At 44.3% G+C, this 20,580-nt stretch overlaps 2 protein-coding genes across 2 annotated transcripts; both read right to left on the reverse strand.

The window, feature by feature from the left end:
- Positions 1–232: 232 nt before the first annotated feature.
- On the reverse strand, positions 233–7,080 carry LOC117441850 (uncharacterized; the record flags this gene model as incomplete). The annotated part of the gene is made up of 2 exons (XM_034077869.1): positions 5,633–7,080; positions 233–691 (listed from the first exon to the last, which is right to left on the reverse strand). Coding segments are annotated over exons 1-2 (1,527 nt in total), but the record flags the coding sequence as incomplete, so codon positions are not given.
- A 2,338-nt stretch (positions 7,081–9,418) lies between these two features.
- LOC117441851 (protection of telomeres protein 1-like) lies at positions 9,419–19,744 on the reverse strand (the record flags this gene model as incomplete). The annotated part of the gene is made up of 5 exons (XM_034077870.1): positions 9,419–9,716; positions 11,536–11,641; positions 14,216–14,310; positions 15,161–15,246; positions 19,609–19,744. Coding segments are annotated over 5 exons (560 nt in total), but the record flags the coding sequence as incomplete, so codon positions are not given.
- Positions 19,745–20,580: the final 836 nt, after the last annotated feature.

The raw sequence follows: 20,580 nt of genomic DNA on the forward strand, positions 1-20,580 counted from the left end.
AGATAAGTCCAGATAAGTCAAAATAAGACAAGATAAGTCAAGATAAGACAAGATAAGTCAAGATACTGTTAGTCAAGATAAGTCAAAATAAGACAAGATAAGTCAAGATACTGTTAGTCACGATAAGTCAAGATAAGTCCAGATAAGTCACGATAAGTCAAGATAAGTCAAGATAAGTCAAGATAAGTCCAGATAAGTCCAGATAAGTCAAGATAAGATAAGAAACAAATACAATAGAGAAAAGGAAAGAAAATGTCTCTTCTCGTACATTCTTGCTGCCTCGAACACACTCTCTCTCTGCGCGTCGGATCTTGCGTGCGGTGAGCAGCGAGCTGAAGATGGTGAAGAGCGTGGGGAGGCAGAAGTAGCATCCGAAGTACCACCAGAGACGGGCGCCATCATACGTCAGGCCGAGGACGTACAGCGTGTCCGGCAGATCGGTGGAGATCCGAACCACGCAGCGCTCGCACGGCTCTACGTTTGGCGGGTCGCCGTCCTCCGTCACCAGCTGTCGGATCAGAAGCTCGGGCAGCGCCAGCAGCAAGGCGCCTATCCAGATTACGGCCAGTTTGGCGGTGGTGGACGCCCAGTTCTCGATCATCTCGTAGTACATCTGCACGTTGGAGGCGGCGCGGAAACGGTCGATGCATAAAGCGCAGAGAGTGAAGGTCGTGACCCCGAGAGACGCCACCTGGTGGAGGAGACGAGAGTGAGATTAGGCTTTGTAGAAAAACCTCAAATCCAGGATCCTGCAACATCAGGGTTAGTGTAGGACACATGTTGATGTAGAAGAGACATGAAGAAGAGGGGACACATGTTGATGTAGAAGAGACATGAAGAAGAGGGGACACATGTTGATGTAGAAGAGACATGAAGAAGAGAGGACACATGTTGATGTAGAACAGACATGGAGAAGAGGGGACACATGTTGATGTAGAAGAGACATGAAGAAGAGAGGACACATGTTGATGTAGAACAGACATGGAGAAGAGGGGACACATGTTGATGTAGAAGAGACAGGAAGAAGAGGGGACACATGTTGATGTAGAAGAGACATGAAGAAGAGGGGACACATGTTGATGTAGAAGAGACATGGAGAAGAGGGGACACATGTTGATGTAGGAGAGACATGAAGAAGAGGGGACACATGTTGATGTAGAAGAGACATGAAGAAGAGGGGACACATGTTGATGTAGAAGAGACATGAAGAAGAGGGGACACATGTTGATGTAGAAGAGACAGGAAGAAGAGGGGACACATGTTGATGTAGAAGAGACATGAAGGGAGGGACTTCGCCTCTATGATGCAGTTGGAGTATAGATCATGAATGTCCTCATGTAGGTCGTCTCCTCAAACAAAGGGCTGCTGCTGCTAAGAGGATTAAACTCAACACATCGTTTACAATACAAAGCTTTAACGAACATGCTAACCTGCTGCTAACGTTCACATATTTGACATATCAGCGGATTTAAAACATGTCAATATTGTTGACTTCCGCTCAACTTCAACAACACCGGGATTACAATAAACACATGTTAAACTACACTGCATGGACACAAGCATGTGGAACGCTGAAGCTTTGTTATTCAAAATCCATTCTTTCTAAAACTGGCTGCAAGGATTCGTCACCATTTTGCCACAAAAGCAGCAAAACGGTACGTCCACACAGCGGCTTTAAACAAATCTTCCAACGCTTCTCTGCCCGTTGACTTTGAATGGGGATGACGTCACTTTGCCTCGCTTTTCGCCGAACTGCATTGTGGGGGAGCGAAGCGAAGATTTCCAGGATGTCCAGGATTCAAAAGTTGAGCAATGTTCAACTTTTGAAGCTGAGCTGGAAGCGCCAGCCAATCAAACACGTTTATGCAAATCTGACAGTAGAAGCGCTAGCCAATCAAACCGCGTGTAAGCAGGGAGAACCAGACCGCAGTTCATTTCCTCATATTCCAAACGAGAAGTTACGGTAGCAAATCACCCGGTTCTTTACGACCAGAACTATTAACGGGATACAAACCGGAGGAACCAGGCGTGGAGGGAGGTGGCAGAGACAGTGGGGGGAACTGGTAGGTTTTCGCCTGTTTGGGGAGTTTATATTTATATATATATATATTGCTCGCATAAAATCCCCGGGGTTTTTTGCTTTGTATGTCGGGGGCGGGAGATTCATGTGATTGGTTGTTGGTCGCGTTGCTCGCAAAAAATCCCCAAGCTGTCAGACACGCCCAGCTCCAAGATTTTCGACAAGCTGCTGTGTGGACGTACCGTAATGGTCCGAAACGGAGGGTCTATAGAGTAGCGCTGTCCCGAATACCATTTTTCGGGCTCCGGATATTCGGTAGTAATCAGCAGCGAATATTCGGCTCGCGCGGGGTGCGTAGTAATCAGCAGCGAACCGCTCCAACACGTGTATTTCGGTTTATTCACGGCATTCATTTTATTATTCTACAGTATTGTTGTTTTATAGTTATTTGTTAATGTAACTCAATTTGTGTTCTTTGAAATGTAAAAGGATATCGCATTGTGTTTGTTACTTTCGTTGCAGTTGTATATGTCTTAAGTGTAATTTGGCTTCCTACTTTGTATGGTCATGCTTTTATTTTGAAGGAGAGTTAGCGCTGTTGACAGGAAGTTGTTGTTGCTATGGAAACAACGTGAGAAAAAGTAATATCGACATATAAAGACGGAGAAAGTAAACGATAACGTTTATGGCTAGGTGTTAGCACCCCCCGAAGAGGCACAAGCTCTTACGTTGATATTGGAGTTTTCAATTAATTCATTTTGGCAGCCGCAGTGCAGCGAATATCCGAATAGCGAAATTGAAACCCGAATACTCCAACGAACGAATATTCGGGTACAGCCCTAGTATACTATAGAACTAGGAATGGATCCAGTCCTTCCTACAACCAGGACTTGGTGAAACCATGCGCTCTACGAACGAAGACGACCACTTAGCGCTGCATCGGCCAATCAGCTCGCTCCCTCACTGTTGGTGGGACTCAGGTGACCCTCCGATAAACCATTAGGTGCTTTTTATCATGTTTTTAATTATTATTTAATAATTTCACTCCCATTGTGTTATTTTATATTGTATGTACAGCACTTTGGCCAACAGGTTTTACATTTACATAAATAAAGATTGAGATTGAACCCTCAACAAAAACACACCCGTTTGAAACCCAAGCTGTTTCAACTGCACTTTGGTCCTTAACATAATAACTAAATCCTTCTAATTTCTGTATCGAGTACTTCAAAAGGTTTAGCTATAGTTTAAGGTAATGTCCTAAGGCTCTGTTTAATAAAAGGTTGTGTTGCGTAATGGCGTTTATGTCTGCTGGTTCCAGTTGATCTCAAACATGTTGGAGAGCGTTGAGGTGCGAAAACAAGTGAAGTTCTTCGGCACCAAACAGAAAAACTATTTATTTGTGGAGTTGGCTTTGTGCAGAAACTCCCTTAACGTTTTCAGTAGATACTATTACGTCATCCTGCAGCTTTAAGATTTCCTTAAGGGAGAATAAACGGACAGATTGATGTCAAACCAAAAGGAGATCTGAACTATGAACGTCCACATATATCCAGATCTGAACGTAGAGGAGGGGTCGCTGTCTGAGGCCTGAACTCCTCTCTGATTGGACGGCAGGATATTCAGCAGGTGTCGTGTCGTGGACTCTGATCAGATTAAAAGACATTAGGGCGACATTAAACCCGACTAACCCCTGACTGCAGTCTGGAGACACTCTTTGAAGTCTAATCAGCCTCGTGTTGTTTCCACATTACCAACGGAAGCTCATGAACACATCGAGGTCCGGAGAACGACTCCCAAAATCTGGAAATGTGGATATCGGAGGAGCAGGAAAAGGATCATCGCCTGAGTGCCAGTCTCAGTATAATTAAATCAGTTTAAACCACGAAGACGTTTAATGACCTATTTCAGACATTCAGAAATGTTAAATATTATTATTATTATTATTATTATCAATCTACCGTTTTGTTTGAGTTTGATTTATGAAGAATTCTGTCCGAAAAACAATGTTTTATAACCCTGTTAAAGTCTGTTTAACACCATACTACGTTGTTTATATCAGTAGGCCTGCGCGATAGAAAATCATACATCACGATATCTTTGATCAATTACTTCCAACTATGTTGTTGTGGGGTTATTGGCGCTTCTACAAAGATATTCCTACAATGCGATAATTGAAAAAAGTAACAACAACAGTCCGGTAAATGTAGAAAATGATTCCTTAATGCAGCCTTTATAATATCCAACACTACGAGGAAGTGTGAAGTATCTCATCTCACATCACGATATCAAAATAACATCGATATTGTCCAACCTTATCTAAAAAACTCACCAACAAGTAAACTAACATCTAATTCACGAAGAGCAGAGACGGCCAAAGTACACACTTCCTTTACTCAAGTAGAAGTACACATACTCGTGTTTAAAAATACTCTGGTGAAAGTAGAAGTACTGACTAAACTTCTTTACTCAAGTCAAAGTAAAGAGGCTTTGAAGTGTCCTTCAGTAAAAAGTACCCATAGCTAGCAGCTGTTTTAAAGAGTACCTGACCTCCCTTTATATCAATAGAACAATAATGTCATTGTTAACTAATGAATGTTTCCATGGTGACCAACGGCAACATGACAACGTTTCCATTGGTCCCTCTTCTTTAGAGAAGACCAGGAAGTGATGGATACACGGATCGTGTTCCAACCAATAGGCACGCAATGACTCTAAAGACTAATGATCACGCACCAAACACACATTCAGACTAAAGGAACCAGCTGTTTGGGAAATGAGAGAAGTAGAAAGTACAGGTATTTGAGTTCAATATGTGAGAAGTAGAAAGTACAGGTATTTGGGTTCAACATGTAAGAAGTAGAAAGTACAGGTATTTGAGTTCAACGTGTGAGAAGTAGAAAGTACAGGTATTTGAGTTCAACATGTAAGAAGTAGAAAGTACAGGTATTTGAGTTCAACATGTAAGAAGTAGAAAGTACAGGTATTTGAGTTCAACGTGTAGGAAGTAGAAAGTACAGGTATTTGGGTTCAACATGTAAGAAGTAGAAAGTACAGGTATTTGAGTTCAACGTGTGAGAAGTAGAAAGTACAGGTATTTGAGTTCAACATGTAAGAAGTAGAAAGTACAGGTATTTGAGTTCAACATGTAAGAAGTAGAAAGTACAGGTATTTGAGTTCAACGTGTAGGAAGTAGAAAGTACAGGTATTTGAGTTCAACATGTGAGAAGTAGAAAGTACAGGTATTTGAGTTCAACGTGTGAGAAGTAGAAAGTACAGGTATTTGTGTTCAACATGAGAGAAGTAGAAAGTACAGGTATTTGTGTTCAACGTGTGAGAAGTAGAAAGTACAGGTATTTGTGTTCAACATGAGAGAAGTAGAAAGTACAGGTATTTGTGTTCAACATGTAAGAAGTAGAAAGTATTTGTGTTCAACATGTAAGAAGTAGAAAGTAAAAAGTCGTCAGAAAAATAAGTAGTGGAGTAAAGTATACCAGAAAACATGTACTTAAGTACAGCAACGAAGTATTTGTACTCCACTACTTCCCACGTCTGACGAAGAGTCAGTCACTTCCAGTTTGTACCCCGCCCCCCCCCCCAGGTTTATCTCACCTCCAGGTAGGGGATGATCCTGCACGAGAGCTCCCCCAGCAGCCAGTTCTTGGTGAGCTCGTGGAAGAGCACGAGCGGCAGGCAGAAGAAGATGATGATGAAGTCCCAGAGCGCGAGGTTGGCCAGCAGCGAGTTGGAGATGCTCCTCATGTAGTAGTTGTGACACACGATGCACATCAGAGACACGTTCCCGATGATGCCCACGCTGAAGAGGAGCGCGGAGAAGATCAGGATCGCGTACGCGCCGCACGCCTCCGCGGTCACCGGGTAGAAAGGGTTCTTCAGCTGCTTCCGGCGCGTGCGTGGGTTCCCCGGAATGATGTCGGGATAGTCCGGCACAGAATACTCTTCCTCCTCTTCCTCCACCTCATAGTCCGTGGAGTTTAAGGGGGGTTCAGCCTCTTGTTTCTGCGCCATGGAGGCTTCGTCCGCGTCCCTTCGCTTCCTTCTGCCGCGTTTCGCGCTTCGCTTCTCCCGGAAAGTCTGTCCATGTTGGTTTTTTTCAAGCACTTCTCCCGGTTTGCATCCATTACTCACAGCAGGCGTCTTTATAGCCGTGTGCAAAGCTTCCCGTTCGCGTAGGATGTGCTGCGATCCGTGTTGCGCGTCGCTTTTACGCACCTGTGATCCAAACGGCACAGAGGGTGACCGCCTGTGCCGCCTGTTGTGTCCAATCCTTGTCAAGTTACAAGTGCTTCCATGTTTTGTTCCAATCACTTCTCCCTGCTTGCACCCACTACTCTCACTGGGTTTGTTTATATCCGTGCGTAAAGCTTCGTGGACACGCTCTCCGTTTTGCGCGTCGCTTTTACGCACAGCGCGCCCGGGTGTCTGTGACCGCAGCAGCTCAGAGGGTGACAGATTTACAGTCTCCAGCCCCGAGGGCTCTGCGCCGCCCGTCCTCTCATTGTCCACCCCGGTTACTGTGCGCCATCTCCGGCTCTGCGCGGGGCTGAAAGTCGCCTTTGTGTCGTGGATCTGAGTCGCGAAGGCCTCGCTGCACAGCCACAAACACAGACACCCCGAAAATGGAAGCAGCATCGTGTGATTCTGTCTAACCCGTAACATCAAACTGGTTCCAAAAGGATCGATCCATCTCCGGGTTTTGACAAAAAAAGCGAAAATATCAACTTTAACTGCGATCAGTTTTCCTTTATCTTTGCGCGTAAAAAGCTTCCACTAACTCTTTGGTGGTGTGTCAGAGGGGCACCTGTTTGGTTTGGGTGCGTCCCGGAGCAGCTCCAGTCTGGAGGCATCACCAACGAGACCAGAGCGGAATAGTTTCCTCAAACTGGGTGGGAAAAAAGTTAACTGACCGTTCAGATCCTCCGTAGCTAAACGGTGTTGAATGAACCCGGGGAAAGTCCACCTTCGTCCCGGGAGGTGGACAGCCGCTCCTGAGCGCTCAGAGGCCGGGGAGAGAGAGGGGAAATGCGGCCAGTGCAGACCCCGAGCTCCGTGTGAGAGAAAAGAGGAACAGAGAGAGGAGGAGGAGAACAAAGGGGGGAGGGAGGGGGAGGAAGAGGAGGGGGTCATCTGTCAAACCTCCGATCCGATTATAAACTGCTCAAATAACACACCGAGTTAATCTGGGATATCATGTGGGAATTACACTTTCAAAATCAGCATCATCTTTTGTTTTATGTCAAAGATAAAGATATTTTGGGCAATTTTGATAAAGTCACACTGATATCAATTAGCAGTGTTAAACATTACAATGGACCATTTTAAGACAATACATTTTGTATCTTCATCATGCCGCATTATTACCTTTACTTAGCACCGATCAGGAACTCAGAAACATCTCAACTGATCTAACGCTTTTAAATAATACAACAAACAAAAAGACACCGACAAATATTTCTTTCAGAGAAACCTTTTTCCTACTTGCTTTGTCATACAATAACTAAGACATGGTTATTACAGTGACAGCTATCGATACTTAAAGAAGTACAGTAAAATATTACTTTCTATATGGATATAGACTAACTTTATACAACGAACACAAAAACCCACACATTTCTAAATAACTGTGAAGCAGTAAATTGTGATCTTTGTTAAAAATGCCTTTTAAGTTTTGGGAATAGTTGTAGCAATACGTAAACAAGTTCCAGTGATGAAATGTCATCTGGGTTTCTCGTGTTTAAAGGCAAGATCATTGAATTCATCGTGAGTGTAAATACGTATAGGCTTTGGCGCCATCTAGCGTAAACTCTGGGTATTACACCAGCCTGAGAAACTCATGAAAAGTGAACTCACAGGACAAAGCTGCAACCATTCGATAATTTTTATGGAATATGATGCATAAATGTAAATTAAACTAGACGACAGTATGTAAAGCACGAGCAACAACTTAAAGCAGGAGAAAAATGCTGAAATAAATGGTAAAACATATCTGAAAAATATACCAATAAAGTCTGGAAATGATCTGAACATTGAATGAAATAAATCTGAAAATTATTTTTAAAAAATCTCAATTTAATGAAAATATTCTGGAAATTATATGAAAAACATCAAAAAATTTAACGAAGATTATATAAAACATATCTGAAAATGTTACGGAAAATATCTGAAAATTATATGAAAAAAATTATACCAAAGAAATCTGAAAATTATACGAAAAATATCTGAAAGTCTACGAAATGTCTTTTAAAAAAAACAACAAAATGAAAATCTTTCTGAAAACTTTCTCAGATCAGAAAAACATTTCAGAAATCTTTGAAAAATAACCAAAGAATAAAAAAGAGAGAAACATGCGTGATTCTATCGAGCACGCTGCTTTAGACTAAACCAGCCAACTGTAGTAAACTGCCGCAGTAATACTAGGGATGGGTACCACCGAGCCCCGGTATTAAAGGGGCCCCCGGGCTGAATTATTAAAGACCGTGGTACCGTTAAGCTCCGACGTTATCGGTCTTTTTATCGGTACTGCCTGGAGACATTTAAAACATATATGTTGTTTGTATTATTGCTACATAAACATTATATTGCGGTCTTAGTGTCGCCAACTCCGTTTCTAATACGCAAAAAGACAAACAAATGCGTCTATGATGTATGTTCGATGTTTCCAATCCAGACGAGAGATCTCTCTCTCTCTCCCGTCTGTGTGCGAGGGGGCGGGGCAGTTTAAACACACGCAGCTGCTACATGCATGCACACACACACGCCGGAGAGAACGCGCTCCGAGGTGGTTCAACTTTACCCGTCTCGACGCTCGTTGCCTAAAGCGCAATAAGAGTTTAACATGTGAGGGCGGTAACACGAGCGATTTGTCTAAACATTTATTAAAAGCGCTCCACATCCAGACGGAGGAATGCACCGGGTTCCACTGTCTTTCTAGCAGCTCTGTAGCTCCGTCCACGAGGAACGTTTCCACGTCAGGTGTTCTGTATGCTAGCAGCACATGGGTTGATGATTAGAGGTAATACTAACCCAGAAACATCAGACATCACATTAAAACACTGCAGAATTACTACATTTACTTATATTTTAAATACATTTTGTTGATAACATTTACGCAGTTTGACTTGTAGGGAATCCCTTTTCTTTCACCTCTGCATAACATGAAAAACAAAAAGGGAAATGTGACGGCAGAACCAGAACAAACTAAATCTGCTCGATACAGTTTGTATATATATACCATCATGCAGAATATATATATTAAGGATAAAAAATAATAATAATAATTATAATAAATAAATAATAAATAATAAATCATGCGTCATGTGGTCAGCTGAGCAGCAGAGGGCGCTGTGACTCCACAAAACAGTTTGATGTAAAAGCGAATTACTCTTTATTGAAACACTTTATTAAAAAACAGTTTTGCAGCAACATTTATGTACAGTTTAATCCAATAAATACAAATAAACAGCACAGATAATGTAAAATACACGAATATTAAAACAGGAACCGTTTTTCTTCTGCAGGTTTTAACGACGGCCTTTGAATCAGGCGGGGTTAGCGCTGGGAGGCGCTGACGGTCGGGTGAAGGTGCTGTGGCTGATCTGGTAGCAGATTTGGTTCTGACCGTCGTCCTCCACACTTTGGTACTTTGTCAGACACAGATCCATCCACGGACGCTCGGCTGAGGGAACAGAACATCGATATGAAACACCTGGACTTCACCCTTTGTGAACACTGTCAGAAATACACTACAATTAAACAGCTTCGTACAATTAACGTTTTTCGACTGAGGTGTAAATAAATATGCATCTCGTTGCACTGTCATCGCTGCTACCTCTGCTTTTACCACTCTTATTTATTTATTTGTGTCTATTTTTTACTGCAGTGAGAGTTGCCAAAGAAATGTCGTTGTACTTTGTATGATGACAATAAAGATATATTCTATTCTATTACACAAAAACGGATTTATGCTCGTGGTGGGTTCAACCAGGGGCGGACTGGGACTACAAGCCCGGGACTCTCGACCGGACCACTTCGGGACCGCCGGCCCACTTCGGGACAGCAAGCAATTACCGCTAGTACATTTTCAACGGGGGGGGGGGCGGGGGGGGCTTATCCGACCGGCCCACTTCAGTACCGATGGCCAGTCCGCCCCTGGGTTTTACTCCGTCTTTAAAAAGGTACATGAAACTCAAAACAGTGCATGTCTTGCTTCACGTTTGTAAATCAATAATTCACTTTGTGTTAAATTGCATTTTTTAAGAAAGTGTCTTTTTTTTCTCAAATATCGGGAAATTATAGGAAAAATATTGGGAAATGATATTATATGAAAATGAGGAAAGCCCATCAGCAAACTTCCTGCAGTTAGCTAACGTCACTTGACATTTCTTATTTTCGGAAGGAACCAAACCAGTTGCTCATCCAACTGGCGCTGGTTTGTACTTTGATTATGTTTACGATGCACTTCCTATCGTATGCATTCCTCCCTATCCCACGAGAGGCTGATCTGTCTACTCGTCTAAATAAGCAGATGGAACAGCCAGTAACTCGTGTGTGATGTCAGTGAAGTGGCTGCAGGACTCTCATCTCTTTTCCCCAGCTGTTTGAATGAACGTAATGCACAGGGTTCATCTCATGGATGTATAATAAGAACTGGATACAGCGCGGGAGGCGGGGCCTCGTTCTTTCCTATGAGAGCTGCTCATTGGCGCAGGAAGACAAAATGGCCCAACTTTTGAGAGCGAAACGTCACGAAAGTATTCATATAATCCGTTCTTATTGTCATGGGTAAAGGTAGAACTCATGTAGTACTGAACACGTCACATGGACTGCGCGGTCCCGTGGGTTGGATCCGCGTTCATAATGCAGAGGAAAATAACTCTCAGAATAACGTTATTAGCACATTTTACAACTTGAGGACCGAATGTTTTTAATAAGGGCTATACTAACGTTCATACTGGGCAGTTTATTTAGTTTAATTATCCAACGATTTACAGACGTCTCTTTCCCGATGGAAGTCAATGGGAAAAAGTGTTTCCGGGCCCAGCGACCCATAAGGAAGTGTAGTACCGCCGTTTGGCCACCGCGAATATTTTCCTCAGAGTCCGGCGCACTTCCTGGGGGCTTGGTTCAAACACTTTTTCACCAATGATTTTCAATGACTTCTCCATGACCTTTACCTACGTTTCCATGACCACAGAAATTACTCTTTCTCAGCGTACCACTGAAAAGGGTTTACTTTAACATGGAACAATAAGGTCTGCATCTGAAACATGTTGTCGAAAACAAATCATCTCTCCCCAGCAAAATACCTCAGTTAAATGCCATTTTACATTTCCTTACTATACGATACGGTATTTATTATCATTATATTATTACTAATTCGGCGATTAGATAAAGATATTAGATATTTGATGCAACTTTAGTTACATTTCCTTGACTTGTCCAGGTCTTTAATGACCGTACGAACCCTGCATGTAATGTAATAATAACAGATGTACCGGTGCTGCCCCCTGCTGGACAGAGGGAGTCCATTGATTGGCTGATTATGTCCTGAGCCTCCTGATTGGCTGCCGCGTCCTCCGCTGACACGCCGAAGAACTCCTCCTGATGAGAGAGACAAAACATAATCATCATCATCGTCATCATCAGTCATTAAAATATACACAACTCTTTCTGAACAGTTTCCGGCGGTTTCATCATTTGTTTATTCGATGTCAGAACTTCAGATCTCTGAGCAGAAGAGTTTAGATTTCATGTATCAAAACGTTCCTTGTTATTTTCGCTGATATAAAAGCAGTCTTTGCCGTCAGTCCAAACATATCACTTCACGTATTTAGAGCCGGGGAAAACACACTCCGTCATCATATCATTCCGACAAGAATCTTTTTTAAGTTTAATGTGTTTTTTATTTCACCTTTTTAATTTAACTTCAGTTATATATACACACTTTATTGCACATTTTCAATTTTGTTTATTTGAATATTTATATCGTATTTTCTTTTATTGGCACACTTTTCTTTAACTTATGTTATGTTCATATAAATATTTGTGTTTATTATATCTTTTATAATAATTATTTTGACTCATGACCGAAAGAACGAGATCGCGGATACAAGCGGTCGAGATGGGTTTCCTCCGCGGGGTGGCTGGCGTCTCCCTCACGGCCCGTCCACACTACAGCTTCAAAACAAGCTTGGAGCTGAGCGTGCCTGAAGCTCGACCAACAACCAATCACATGAATCTCCCGCCCCTGACACAGAAGCAGCGGTTTGATTGGCTGACGCTTCCACCGAAAGCTTCAGAAGCTGCAAAAGTTGAACATTGCTCAACTTTTGCAGCCTGGAACGCTCCGCTCTGCTTCCCACAATGCAGTTCGGCGAAAAGTGACGTCACTTCGCCGAGATTGTTTCCTCCGCAGGGTGGCTGGCGTCTCCCTTAGAGATAAGGTGAGAAGTTCGGTCATCAGGGAGGGACTCGGAGTTGAGCCGCTCCTCCTTCGTGTCGAAAGAAGCCAGTTGAGGTGGTTCGGGCACCTAGTTAGGATGCCACCTGGGCGCCTCCCTAGGGAGGTGTTCCAGGCACGTCCAGCTGGGAGGAGACCGAGGGGTAGACCTAGGACCAGGTGGAGGGACTATATCTCTTCGCTGGCCTGGGAGCGCCTTGGGACCCCCCAGTCAGAGCTGGTTGATGAGGGGAAAGGAACGTTTGGGGCTCTCTGCTGGAACTGATACCCCGAGACCCGACCACGGATAAGCGGAGAAGATGGATGGATACATATTTTTTAATTGTTCTTTTTATATCACGTTTTTTATTTAACTTGTGTTTTTATAAATATTTGTATTCCTTTTATTTCATTTGATCTTTTATTGTACATTTTCATTAACTTCTTTCATTAACTTTTACTGTAACTTTGTTTGAAATGATCTTTTTCTTTCACATAAATCAATATCAATATTTTTATTTTATTGCACATCTTTGCTTCTCATGCATTAAAATATTTGATTCTATTTTACCCGTTGCATTTTCCCCATGATAAAAGAAAGTATTTATTATCAGAGGAGATGAATTTGGTTGCACACACACAGACGAATAACACACAGTAGGTCCATATGGACATACATGAAGGGTGCGTTCACACCAGCCTTTTAGAGTCCGGTTGAATCGAACCTGGTGCGGTTCCTTTGGGTCGGTGTGAACGCAGCCCGAGACCTCTGAAGTGAACCAAACAACCGGACCGCTAAAATAGTTGGTCTCGGAGCGCTTGCTTTCTCTCCAGACTAACAGCAGCAGGAGAATAACCTGCCGATGCTCCATGGCGGAGGCTCCGGTAGAAGTTGCCGGGATTTGCGTGTTTACCCCCTTAATGTCTGACCAATGGGTGAACAGCATTTCCGTGCACATGACTTGTGTTTAAAGTCCGTTTGAGTTTTTCCCGTGTGAACGCAAACCGAACCTTCTGAGAAATGAAACCATGTAACGAACTGTGGTCGCCGTGCGTAGGATTCACGTGGGAAGGCTGCTCACGTAGTACAAAGCAAAAACAATCGGTACAGACATTTTCCGATTCACCGAACATTGCGTACCGGCGAGGAAAGTGCGTACGGCACGTCCTACGCCGGTTTCCCTTTATAAATCACAACCGACTCGAAATGCGGTGCAGCTTTTGCGGGCCAAGATTTTGGTTATTTTGGGGAGGTGGAGATAAATCACGTTGTTCGGTGGATGCAGTTTGAACAGAGCAGCAGCATGGAGGTCGGATCGTCTCCAACATAAATAAATAAATGGCCCTGAAAAAAGTTCATGACAAAAAGAATACACAGCCTTCCTCAGGCAGTGTGTTTGCACCGGGGACAGGAGACCCCCCCTTGATGAGAGACTGTAAGAAGTGATCGGGGAATCCCTCCCGTGGGTAGTCATGACGACTGGATCTGAATTATGTTTTTGCATTTGGTGGTTTGTGTCCCAGCTGTCTCCACTGCAGCCCGTGCGTCTCTCCGTTCTTCCTTCTGCCAACGGTGTCGCAGTTTCTCGTCTCTCCCGTTTAGTGCGTACGCATGGGTCAGAGTTTGCGTGGAGGACCGCACGTTTTCCCGTCAAGTTCGTATTTTATAAATCGCAAACATTGCGTAGAAACTAGCGTACCCGAGTCAGCAGCTTTCTAAGCGGGGCGTAACTCACGGCGTTTCTCCAGAGGAAGACGTGCAGCGAGTCGGACACGTCCTGCAGCTCGAGCTTCATCAGGAGGACGAAATGCAGCGGGACCACGCCCAGAGCTGAGGAACCAGAGGACACACACACACACACACACACACACACACACACACACACACACACACACACACACACACACACACACACACACACACACACACACACACACACACACACACACACACACACACACACACACACACACACACACACACACACCATAATTAGTCAGTATGAAGTTGACTTTAGATTGTGTTCAACATGTACCCCTCCCTCAACATGTACCCCCCCCTCAACATGTACCCCCCCCTCAACATGTCCCCCCCCCTCAACATGTACCCCCCCTCAACATGTCCCCCCCCTCAACATGTACCCCCCCCTCAACATGTACCCCCCCCTCAACATGTCCCCCCCCCCTCAACATGTACCCCCCCTCAACATGTACCCCCCCTCAACATGTACCCCCCCCTCAACATGCAACCCTCCCTCAACATGTACCCCCCCCCTCAACATGCAACCCTCCCTCAACATGTACCCCCCCCCTCAAAATGTACCCCCCTCAACATGTACCCCCCCCCTCAACATGCAACCCTCCCTCAACATGTACCCCCCCCCCTCAAAATGTACCCCCCCTCAACATGTACCCCTCCCTCAACATGTACCCCTCCTTCAACATGTACTCCCCCCTCAACATGTACCCCCCCTCAACATGTACCCCTCCCTCAACATGTACCCCCCCCTCAACATGTACCCCCCCCCTCAACATGTACCCCCCCCTCAACATGTACCCCTCCGTCAACATGTACCCCCCCCCCAACATGTACCCCTCCGTCGACATGTACCCCCCCCAGAAACTAAAGAAAGATTCAAGTCTCGGCTGAAAAGCCTCTCGATTTCATTTCTCTCTCTCACCTTCTGCGATGATCTTCTCATCGAGTATTTTGCCTTCTCCTGCACACACAGGTTCCCTCACGGCGGCCTCAGAGCATCGCTCACACCTGGAACACACGGGACGCATCAAGAGGACGCATCAAGAGGACGCATCAAGAGGACGCATCAAGAGGACCGGCGCTTTCGGGCTAATGCTCATTGAGCCGTTTTAATGACTTCATGTTTGGGTGTTATTCACTGTGTGTGCCACCGATTCCCCACGGCCTTTCAAGGTCACCATTATGCAAAATCCACTTCTCCATGTCTCTTCTACATCAACATGTGTCCCCTCTTCTTCATGTCTCTTCTACATCAACATGTGTCCTCTCTTCTTCATGTCTCCTCTACATCAACATGTGTCCCCTCTTCTCCATGTCTCTTCTACATCAACATGTGTCCTCTCTTCTTCATGTCTCTTCTACATCAACATGTGTCCCCTCTTCTCATGTCTCCTCTACATCAACATGTGTCCCCTCTTCTCCATGTCTCTTCTACATCAGCATGTGTCCCCTCTTCTCCATGTCTCTTCTACATCAACATGTGTCCCCTCTTCTCCATGTCTCTTCTACATCAACATGTGTCCCCTCTTCTTCATGTCTCTTCTACATCAACATGTGTCCTCTCTTCTTCATGTCTCTTCTACATCAACATGTGTCCCCTCTTCTCCATGTCTCCTCTACATCAACATGTGTCCCCTCTTCTTCACGTCTCTTCTACATCAACATGTGTCCCCTCTTCTTCATGTCTCTTCTACATCAACATGTGTCCCCTCTTCTCCATGTCTCTTCTACTTCAACATGTGTCCCCTCTTCTCCATGTCTCCTCTACATCAACATGTGTCCCCTCTTCTTCACGTCTCTTCTACATCAACATGTGTCCCCTCTTCTCCATGTCTCTTCTACTTCAACATGTGTCCCCTCTTCTCCATGTCTCCTCTACATCAACATGTGTCCCCTCTTCTTCATGTCTCTTCTACATCAACATGTGTCCCCTCTTCTCCATGTCTCTTCTACATCAACATGTGTCCCCTCTTCTCCATGTCTCTTCTACATCAACATGTGTCCCCTCTTCTTCATGTCTCTTCTACATCAACATGTGTCCCCTCTTCTCCATGTCTCTTCTACATCAACATGTGTCCCCTCTTCTTCATGTCTCTTCTACATCAACATGTGTCCCCTCTTCTACATCAACATGTGTCCCCTCTTCTACATCAACATGTGTCCCCTCTTCTTCATGTCTCCCCTACATCAACACGTGTCCCCTCTTCTTCATGTCTCCCCTACATCAACATGTGTCCCCTCTTCTTCATGTCTCTTCTACATCAACATGTGTCCCCTCTTCTTCATGTCTCGTCTACATCAGCATGTGTCCCCTCTTCTTCATGTCTCTTCTACATCAACATGTGTCCCCTCTTCTTCATGTCTCCTCTACATCAACATGTGTCCCCTCTTCTTCATGTCTCTTCTACATCAACATGTGTCCTCTCTTCTTCATGTCTCTTCTACATCAACATGTGTCCCCTATTCTCCATGTCTCCTCTACATCAACATGTGTCCCCTCTTTTTCACGTCTCTTCTACATCAACATGTGTCCCCTCTTCTTCACGTCTCTTCTACATCAACATGTGTCCCCTCTTCTCCATGTCTCTTCTACTTCAACATGTGTCCCCTCTTCTCCATGTCTCCTCTACATCAACATGTGTCCCCTCTTCTTCACGTCTCTTCTACATCAACATGTGTCCCCTCTTCTCCATGTCTCTTCTTCATCAACATGTGTCCCCTCTTCTTCATGTCTCTTCTACATCAACATGTGTCCCCTCTTCTTCATGTCTCTTCTACATCAACATGTGTCCCCTCTTCTACATCAACATGTGTCCCCTCTTCTACATCAACATGTGTCCCCTCTTCTTCATGTCTCCCCTACATCAACACGTGTCCCCTCTTCTTCATGTCTCCCCTACATCAACATGTGTCCCCTCTTCTTCATGTCTCTTCTACATCAACATGTGTCCCCTCTTCTTCATGTCTCGTCTACATCAGCATGTGTCCCCTCTTCTTCATGTCTCTTCTACATCAACATGTGTCCCCTCTTCTTCATGTCTCCTCTACATCAACATGTGTCCCCTCTTCTTCATGTCTCTTCTACATCAACATGTGTCCTCTCTTCTTCATGTCTCTTCTACATCAACATGTGTCCCCTCTTCTCCATGTCTCCTCTACATCAACATGTGTCCCCTCTTCTTCACGTCTCTTCTACATCAACATGTGTCCCCTCTTCTTCACGTCTCTTCTACATCAACATGTGTCCCCTCTTCTCCATGTCTCTTCTACTTCAACATGTGTCCCCTCTTCTCCATGTCTCCTCTACATCAACATGTGTCCCCTCTTCTTCACGTCTCTTCTACATCAACATGTGTCCCCTCTTCTCCATGTCTCTTCTTCATCAACATGTGTCCCCTCTTCTTCATGTCTCTTCTACATCAACATGTGTCCCCTCTTCTTCATGTCTCTTCTACATCAACATGTGTCCCCTCTTCTACATCAACATGTGTCCCCTCTTCTACATCAACATGTGTTCCCTCTTCTTCATGTCTCTTCTACATCAACATGTGTCCCCTCTTCTCCATGTCTCTTCTACATCAACATGTATCCCCTCTTCTTCATGTCTCTTCTACATCAACATGTGTCCCCTCTTCTACATCAACATGTGTCCCCTCTTCTACATCAACATGTGTCCCCTCTTCTTCATGTCTCCCCTACATCAACACGTGTCCCCTCTTCTTCATGTCTCCCCTACATCAACACGTGTCCCCTCTTCTTCATGTCTCCCCTACATCAACATGTGTCCCCTCTTCTTCATGTCTCTTCTACATCAACATGTGTCCCCTCTTCTCCATGTCTCTTCTACATCAACATGTGTCCCCTCTTCTTCATGTCTCTTCTACATCAGCATGTGTCCCCTCTTCTTCATGTCTCTTCTACATCAACATGTGTCCCCTCTTCTTCATGTCTCCTCTACATCAACATGTGTCCCCTCTTCTTCATGTCTCTTCTACATCAACATGTGTCCTCTCTTCTTCATGTCTCTTCTACATCAACATGTGTCCCCTCTTCTCCATGTCTCCTCTACATCAACATGTGTCCCCTCTTCTCCATGTCTCTTCCACATAAACATGTGTCCCCTCTTCTCCATGTCTCTTCCACATAAACATGTGTCCCCTCTTCTCCATGTCTCTTCTACATCAACATGTGTCCCCTCTTCTCCATGTCTCTTCCACATAAACATGTGTCCCCTCTTCTTCATGTCTCTTCTACATCAACATGTGTCCCCTCTTCTCCATGTCTCTTCTACATCAACATGTGTCCCCTCTTCTTCACGTCTCTTCTACATCAACATGTGTCCCCTCTTCTTCACGTCTCTTCTACATCAACATGTGTCCCCTCTTCTCCATGTCTCTTCTACTTCAACATGTGTCCCCTCTTCTCCATGTCTCCTCTACATCAACATGTGTCCCCTCTTCTCCATGTCTCTTCTACTTCAACATGTGTCCCCTCTTCTCCATGTCTCCTCTACATCAACATGTGTCCCCTCTTCTTCATGTCTCTTCTACATCAACATGTGTCCCCTCTTCTTCATGTCTCTTCTACATCAACATGTGTCCCCTCTTCTTCATGTCTCTTCTACATCAACATGTGCCCCCTCTTCTTCATGTCTCTTCTACATCAACATGTGTCCCCTCTTCTTCATGTCTCTTCTACATCAACATGTGTCCCCTCTTCTTCATGTCTCTTCTACATCAACATGTGTCCCCTCTTCTCCATGTCTCTTCTACATCAACATGTGTCCCCTCTTCTTCATGTCTCTTCTACATCAACATGTGTCCCCTCTTCTTCATGTCTCTTCTACATCAACATGTGTCCCCTCTTCTTCATGTCTCTTCTACATCAACATGTGTCCCCTCTTCTCCATTTCTCTTCTACATCAACATGTGTCCCCTCTGTGGAAAGAGACTCTGAAAGTTTCAGGAACAAAGATTTTCTCTCTTTTTGATCCATTTCTATAAAAACCTGTCTGAAAATGAGCTGATCAGATTTTGGCCACTTTATGATGTCATAATGTTTTGTCTTGTGTAGCCATTAGCCAATCAGCAACAAGGTAAATCCCCCCCCCCCCCCCCCACCTTATCACCTGAATCTCCTCTAGAGCTCCATTGAGTTCTTTGTAACCAAATCTCTCTCAGAGAGGCGTGGGGAGGGGCTCCTTGCTTTCATCTAAAGTAACAGACAGAGAATCCGCACTTTGGAAACAGAGGGCATTATGGGTAATGCTGCAATGATCTGTTTGGTGTTTCAGCCAATCAGAGACAGGCTCTGGATATATCTGAGACCTGTGATATATTGATGAAAAACAGTATAATAAGTGAACTGTACCCGTAGTATGTCTTCGTGCCTCTGAACAGGAACGGGGCAGACGGGTGGAGCAGAGTCAGTTGACCTCCAGACGACCTCACAGGGACGATGTTCTGGTAACCGGACGAGAGGACAAACGTTTCCTCCAGAGAGGAACCTGCAACAAAAAACCTCCGTCAACAGGGGTCTGATGCACAGAGAAAAACTTGAAGAGGCCCTACTATGCTTTTTGGGGGTTGAACATCAGCAGGAGATGACTCTTTAAAGTAGAGACACTACATACTGATATACACCTGAACATCAGCAGGAGAGGACTCTTTAAAGTAGAGACACTACATACTGATATACACCTGAACATCAGCATGAGAGGACTCTTTAAAGTAGAGACACTACATACTGATATACACCTGAACATCAGCAGGAGAGGACTCTTTAAAGTAGAGACACTACATACTGATATACACCTGAACATCAGCAGGAGAGGACTCTTTAAAGTAGAGACACTACATACTGATATACACCTGAACATCAGCATGAGAGGACTCTTTAAAGTAGAGACACTACATACTGATATACACCTGAACATCAGCAGGAGAGGACTCTTTAAAGTAGAGACACTACATACTGATATACACCTGAACATCAGCAGGAGAGGACTCTTTAAAGTAGAGACACTACATACTGATATACACCTGAACATCAGCAGGAGAGGACTCTTTAAAGTAGAGACACTACATACTGATATACACCTGAACATGAGCAGGAGAGGACTCTTTAAAGTAGAGACACTACATACTGATATACACCTGAACATCAGCAGGAGAGGACTCTTTAAAGTAGAGACACTACATACTGATATACACCTGAACATCAGCAGGAGAGGACTCTTTAAAGTAGAGACACTACATACTGATATACACCTGAACATCAGCAGGAGAGGACTCTTTAAAGTAGAGACACTACATACTGATATACACCTGAACATCAGCAGGA

This window comes from Pseudochaenichthys georgianus, unplaced genomic scaffold, assembly GCF_902827115.2.
Source record: "Pseudochaenichthys georgianus unplaced genomic scaffold, fPseGeo1.2 scaffold_2045_arrow_ctg1, whole genome shotgun sequence".
Classification (NCBI taxonomy): domain Eukaryota; kingdom Metazoa; phylum Chordata; class Actinopteri; order Perciformes; family Channichthyidae; genus Pseudochaenichthys; species Pseudochaenichthys georgianus.